The 7500-nt window shown below is 42.4% G+C and overlaps 1 protein-coding gene across 8 annotated transcripts in view; it reads right to left on the bottom strand.

Moving 5' to 3' along the window:
• Nucleotides 1-7479, bottom strand: part of nav1b (neuron navigator 1b) — a 145418-nt gene extending 137939 nt beyond the window's left edge. For all 8 annotated transcript variants that reach the window (XM_084317147.1, XM_084317151.1, XM_084317149.1 and 5 more), the window contains exons 1-3: nucleotides 7212-7479; nucleotides 2760-3572; nucleotides 2336-2424 (exon numbers count right to left, since the gene is read on the bottom strand). In XM_084317147.1, coding sequence (XP_084173273.1) covers nucleotides 2336-2424; nucleotides 2760-3544 — 874 coding nt within the window. In that variant the 5' untranslated portion in view covers nucleotides 3545-3572; nucleotides 7212-7479. The remainder of the gene's footprint in view (nucleotides 1-2335; nucleotides 2425-2759; nucleotides 3573-7211) is intronic.
• Nucleotides 7480-7500: the final 21 nt, after the last annotated feature.

Below are 7500 nucleotides of genomic sequence, written 5' to 3'. Positions count from 1 at the left end.
ATAAATAACCAACCACAACTTATATAACATGGCTGAGTCAAGTGAGCTAATTTAGTTGTTTGAACTTATAGGCTATTCCTTATTTTCTACAATGTAACCTTTATTGGTTGTAAGAACAATTTGTTTATCTGTATAAGTTAATTTAAGCTACACCTCTTATATTCCATGTCTCTCTGTAAACTAAAGACAGTCAGTAAATATACCATTTTGGTATGTTGTTTAGTAAAATGGTGGATCCAAATCCAATCTCTGATATTTCAAAATGTTCAGACAACTTGGTTAAAACAACTTCTCAATAAATATTGTTAGAAACATAAACGTTTATTTATTATAATATCTCGTAAGGACAACTCGCATTGAGTAGTTCATAATGTAAACTGTGATAATAATACTACTACTACTTTTGGAATGTAATAATACAATAATTGCCACTAGGGAATGGTTTTCATTTCGGGAAAAGTGTATTTTCTTTTCTTTCCTTCATCCTGATCTCCGAGCGTTGGTATTGGTGTGCTGCCCTTGTGCTGTTGTTGTTTATATATATATATTTTCCCATCTTTTTTCTAAGAAAATTATAATAATACTAGAGTTTATCTAATATGCTGTCCTATATGGCTATATGGCAACTGAAACGTGTTACAGTTGTGTTAAATCAATTAGAAATAATTAGTGTTTAATTCATTGTTCATTAAATTGTCTATTGCGTTAATTGACTATTAAATTGTTAAGTTCTGTTGTACTGTATCTACTCTGAAGGTTTTTGTACGCCATAATACATTTTTTATTGTTCAAAAATTCATATATATATATACATTTGTTTACTTATACACTGACACATGCCACTTTAAATTGGTGGAATATTTATGCATTCAATTCCCAATGCAGCTATGTGACTCTGATGGTCATGATTAGAAGTTGATTCCATTTTGAAAACATTTTTATTTTCCAGTTCAAATAGTATGTAAGGACACAATCTTTTACGCCCATCTCTCAAGATGAACGAGGTACAGTACAGGTCTGTTGCAGTTCCACGGACGTGCCAGCGCTTTCCAGTATGTCAGACTTATATGAGTTCAGCTGTACATGTCTTGCACTGCTGCAGTTAGCCTGACACATCAGACCCATGGAACGTAGTCAACGTACCCAAGCTAGCTCTCCACTGGGTCTGAAAACGGCACATCGAGAAATAAACAAATAGCTTGCTGGGGGAAATGGTTGACAATAAAGTCAATTTGACTTACCGTGGTGATGTGAATTTCACTCATGCTGCAATGAATTCCTGGCGCTGTATTACATTACATTATTCCTGGTGCTTTATTACATTAAAGTACAGGAAAAAGACAATTTCTCCATTTATCTGTGTGTTATCAGTTTTTACATTCAACTTCAGAATAGCCTTCATGCGTGAGCTGTGCCTTGCTGCTGTTGTTAGTTAAGAGACAGGCACATAATTGTCTTTTTCCGCACTTTAATGTGATCACAGTGCCAGGAATCCCCCCGGGATGAAAGAGAAGACACCATCACATCACCATGGCACGCCAAATTTACTTTATTGACGACCATTTTCAGTGCAAAGCCATTTGTTCATTTGTGCCACTTTCAGAACCTACAGAGCTAGCTTCCATGGGTCTGACGTGTCAGGCTGCTGCAGTATGCAAAAAAAAACAACATGGACTAAAAAATACATTTCATCATACATATTGACCAGAGATGTGAGAAACAGCACAGTGTGGGGTTTGGAGAGCCGGCCAACACATGTTTCCCCACATGTGCTGTGGAGAAATAGTGCAGCAGTCGTGAAGTGCAATTTAAGACAAACGGCTGGAGGGAATCCTGATGTATCCAACAGGTGGTGTGTAATGAAGCTTTTGTTGTGTGTTGGCAACAACACTGGTGCAAACCGCTGACACGCTGAACTGGGTCCAGACGCAATATTATGTTACATTAAGGCTTCACAGAAAATAATCCACATAGAAACGGACCTTACAGATAAGCGATCGGTTGACCATTCAGGACTATACCCCTATTGGATAGAACTTCATATAAAATGGTAATTACTGTGTAATAACAATAACAGAATCACTTGGTTAACGTTAATTATTTGTAATCATGGACAATTGCTTTCAGATTTACCTTCCTCGGTTATTCCTATGTTATTACACAGTCATCCGTGTGCCATGATATGACGTGCTACTTGAAGTGTCTTGTGGTTTGAACTCAGAGGGTTACCTTCATTGCCTAACATGGGTTTCATTGGAATGTTAATCATTAGATAGCGAGCATGCAATTTGCCTACAGCCTTGAGGTGAATGTGCAGAGATTCAACGTGACTCACCCATATCATCGCAGCACACCTCCATGGAGTCAGAGGAGCAGTCACTCAGGTCGTCCAGAGCGGCATCAGGCTGCTCCTGGACCTGAAGCCTGCAAGCAGACAGACACAGACACACAGAATGTACATAACGCCAAATGGAAAGAAGTCTGGTAGAGTCAATTGAATCATCATCAGTCATCTTATCATCCATTATGTGCAATTATCACCAACTAACAGAAGACTAAGGAGAAATGAGTGACAAATGCAGTTATTTTTTTCAATGGAGATGTTAATTCACAAATTAACACAAATTAAATTAATAGTAGTTTAATACTACGTTTAATATAGTGATGTATCACATTCACTGTGTAATTTTCTTTTAATAAAGAGTCTATGTAAAGCATGTTATCCACTCTCCTCTTGAAAGGTGAAACACTGCTCTCACCTGAACCTGAAGGGGGCCACAGTAGCCATGTTCACCCTGCTCGGCTCACTCCCTCTGCGCGGCATGTTCAATGTCTGGCTCTTATAAGACTGGCTATGATATGAAGATTTGGATCTATTATTCGACTTCTCTCCTTCGGAAGTGCCCATTTCCCTGATGAAGAGGTTTCCCGTCTCTCTGGCGGTTCCTTGCCCGGTCGAAGATCCTCCAGATATGACATTCCCATTTCCGCCTTCAGCGTTGGGGAGCCGTCCCCTGCTATGGTTCGACGGGGAGTCTCCTGACAGCCTGTCCACGGCAGCCTCCTCGTCCTCATTGTCCACGCTCTGGTGGCGATGTTTTCCAAAGCTCCAGTTCTTGTTTGTGTATCCCCTCAGGTCTGGAACGGCCCGCTGGGCCAGCGCGTCGCCTCGGAGGTCCAGTGTGTCCTTGGAACGTGGAGCTTCCCTCTTGGCAACCTGGGGGCTGCTGTACGCAGAGCAGGTTCCGTTGGCCCGCTCCGTAGCGGCTGGGGTTCTAGGGTTGCAGACACCCGGCTTCTGCTGCAAGAGGTGGCTCTTTAGTGCCGTGCCTCTCAGCATCTCCTGAGGAACGGAGGAAGGTGACGAGGAAGAACGCGGAGGCCGTGTTTTGATCCTGTGCTGAAGCGGTGCGGTGGGGTCGGGGACGGCGCCGTACTGATGTTTGGGCTCCATCTTGGAGAGAGGCATCATGCTTCGAGGCAGAGGCAGACTGGAGCTGATCCCTGTGCCCGTCTGGGCCTGAGACTTCACTCCACCACTCATGGTCACCGATGATCACCCGGGATAATGTCTGGAAAGATAGGGGAAAGATATAACATAATGCTGTATGTGTGTATACCATACACCGGCTGCACGTGTGTGTATACCATACACTGGCTGTACGTGTGTATACCATACACTGGCGGATGTACGTGTGTGTATACCATACACTGGCTGCAAGTGTGTATACCATACACTGGCGCGTGTACGTGTGTGTATACCATACACTGACTGCACGTGTGTATATCATACACTGGCTGCAAGTGTGTATACCATACACTGGCGTGTGTACATGTGTGTATACCATACACTGGCTGCAAGTGTGTATACCATACACTGGCTGCAAGTGTGTATACCATACACTGGCGTGTGTACGTGTGTGTATACCATACACTGGCTGCAAGTGTGTATACCATACACTGGCGTGTGTACGTGTGTGTATACCATACACTGGCTGCAAGTGTGTATACCATACACTGGCGTGTGTACGTGTGTGTATACCATACACTGACTGCACGTGTGTATACCATACACTGGCTGCACGTGTGTATACCATAGACTGGCTGCACGTGTGTATACCATACACTGGCTGTATGTGTGTATACCATACACTGACTGCACGTGTGTATACCATACACTGACTGCACGTGTGTATACCATACACTGACTGCACGTGTGTATACCATACACTGGCTGCACATGTGTATACCAATACCATACACTGGCTGTACGTGTGTGTATACCATACACTGGCTGTACGTGTGTGTATACCATACACTGGCTGTACGTGTGTGTATACCATACACTGGCTGCACGTGTGTATACCATACACTGGTGTGTGTACGTGTGTGTATACCATACACTGGCGTGTGTACGTGTGTAGTAGCACTATGACAGCATTGCAATGATACAGTACTCCATAGATTGTATGGAGATTGTATTGTATTTTATTGTTGTCAACAGCACTACTGTATATGGTTGGAAAATAAAGTACAGAGGTATATAATAAGAAAATAGATAGATAGATAGATAGATAGATAGATAGATAGATAGATAGATAGATAGATAGATAGATAGATAGATAGATAGATAGATAGATAGATAGATAGATAGATAGATAGATAGATAGATAGATAGATAGATAGATAGATAGATAGATAGATAGATAGATAGATAGATAGATAGATAGATAGATAGATAGATAGATAGATAGATAGATAGATAGATAGATAGATAGATAGATAGATAGATAGATAGATTCACTTGAAAAACATTGCTGTCTCCGTCCTTTCCTCTCATTCTCAGCTGCTGAAACCATCATTCATGCATTCATCACGTCAATACTCGATTACTGTAACAGCGTCCTCTATCACACATCCACTAGAATTCTCAATAAAACGCAATACACTCAGAACTCTGTCGCCCGTCTGCTTACCCACTCCTGTACCAGAGATCCCATCCTCCAAAACCTCCACTGGCTTCCCTGGATGCATACACTTCACCTACAAATCCCTCCACAACCTGGCCCCCTCTTACCTTTCCCACTTCCTCCTCCATCATAACCCCTCCTGTACTCTCCGGTCCAGTAATGCCAACATCCTGACCCCCCCCCAGAGTTGAACCTGGGGCGACAGTGCTTTCTCCATTGCTACCCCCTCCCTCTGGAACACCCTTCCCAAAAACATTTATAATGATCTTGTTAAATATAATGATTATTATTATTATTATTATTATTATTATTATTATTATTATTATTATTATTATTATTATTATTATTATTATTATTATTATTATTATTATTATTATTATTATTATTATTATTATAGATAGATAAAGAGATAGATATTGGGCATGTTATGGATAACAAGCTTTAGTGCGAGTTGTGCGGTATATATATAACAGGTGTGCATTCCAGGGTCTCTGCCTCACAAAGGGTTACAAACCACAGACGTAGTCATTAGAGTGAATAAGCAGGAAAGGGAACATGGTTTGAGGGAATGATCTTCATGTCAGGAGCAAGATAATGAAGAAGCCACCTGGTGGAAGACAGCAAGGAGCACGGAGCTCGTCTAAGGAAACAAGAAGGTAAGATGGCACTATGACACCTTATCAGATCATCCTTTTTATTTACTAGTGAAAAGTCATTCCAACTTACTTCAGATCATTGTGATAATCAATCAGATTCTGAATACTTGGAAAAAATGGATTTATACGTTTCTTCATCCGAAGGACTCCGATTAAAACCAAAATATTTGAATCCTCTATGTAGAAAGACATATGACCCGACAGCTTTTGTCTAAATGTGTTCTTGGTCCTCTGTCGTCCACCTCTAGTGAGAAACATGCTGTGAACGCCGGCGACAGACTGACACCGTTTGGCACAAGCAGCGGGACCACGGGTCCTTTCAGGCTGTGCCAACACCGTCTGGCCCCACGGCCGGCGTGCAGCCTGTGCCACTCCTCCATGGGCATAAATGACCCCCCAACCACCACCATCCTTTCATGAGGCAATCTAATTCACCCGCTAAACACAGCAGTACAGGTTGACTAAGTTGTATGCAGTCTGCGTTTTACTATATCTAATCATTTCATCAAGTTAAGTCAAGTCAAGTGTTCCTTAATTAATCCCCTTGGAGAAATCCATGCTACTCTTGAAACCCTTCGATGAAGTAGTCAATTTTTAAATATTCTGCACAGCTTGTGTATTGTGTAGGTGTAAAAGTCAATCCAAAAGTACTCAACCTTAATGTGTGGAATGTACACAATGCTACAATGTACCATCTTTATATAATGAGGTTTGAAAACATTGCTAATCTGAAAACTTAAAACAGACGTTGTATGATACTTCATCAGAAGGATTCAATTATACAATCTGAGCACTCTGTGGGAAAACCTTCTGGTAATAGAATGTGTGTGTGTGTGTGTGTGTGTGTGTGTGTGTGTGTGTGTGTGTGTGTGTGTGTGTGTGTGTGTGTGTGTGTGTGTGTGTGTGTGTGTGTGTGTGTGTGTGTGTGTGTGTGTGTGTGTGCATGTGTGTGTGTGTGTGTGTGTGTGTGTGTGTGTGTGCATGTGTGTGTGTGTGTGTGCGTGTGTGTGTGTGTGTGTGTGTGTGTGCGTGTGTGTGTGTGTGTGTGTGCGTGTGTGTGTGTGTGTGTGTGTGTGTGTGTGTGTGTGTGTGTGTGCGTGTGTGCGTGCGTGCATGTGTGTGTGTGTGTGTGCCACGCAGCCCTCCATGTTGCTCCAGATGCTCCATGTACTGTATGAAGCAGTGGACTGAAGTTTAACAGGCAACTGGCGTGAAACAACCTGACTTGTGAAATGTGAATACACGCAGCCAGGACCACAACGAACAGCTGTCGAGACATGCACAAGCAACACTCTCTTACCTGCCCTCATATACTCACTCTCTCTCCTCTTTGCTCTCTCTCTCTCTCTCTCTCTCTCTCTCTCTCTCTCTCTCTCTCTCTCTCTCTCTCTCTCTCTCTCTCTCTCTCTCGCTCTCTCTCTCTCTCTCTCTCTCTCTCTCTCTCTCTCTCTCTCTCTCTCTCTCTCTCTCTCTCTCCCTTGCACACACAACCACACACATACAGAAACATACAGACATGCAGTTCAGCATACGGTAAGCATAATGCAATTTTCAAAAAACTAAATCGAGAAGGTTTTTTTCTTACCTGAATGACAGCATTATGATGACTCTACAGCCTACTACTGCCAGTCAGTCCAAACCAGCAGTCTGAACCTACTGTATGATGCAGCTTAGAGTAATACAATGAAGAGCCACGTGCTGTTTTTTAAGAGAGTTGGGGTCAGCGGATGCTGGAGGGAAAACCAGCCAATGAGGAAGCAGAATGAGGACTAATTCTAACTGAATCGCTCTGTCTCTGGATGTTTTCTATCTGCCCCCCCCCCTCATTCCTCTCTCTCTCTCTTCCTCTCTCTCTTTCTCTCATGCTCTCTCTC

The sequence above is a fragment of the Notolepis coatsorum genome, assembly GCF_963971535.1.
Source record: "Notolepis coatsorum genome assembly, chromosome: 6".
Taxonomy (NCBI): domain Eukaryota; kingdom Metazoa; phylum Chordata; class Actinopteri; order Aulopiformes; family Paralepididae; genus Notolepis; species Notolepis coatsorum.
This window is presented reverse-complemented; position numbering and strand designations above follow the sequence as displayed.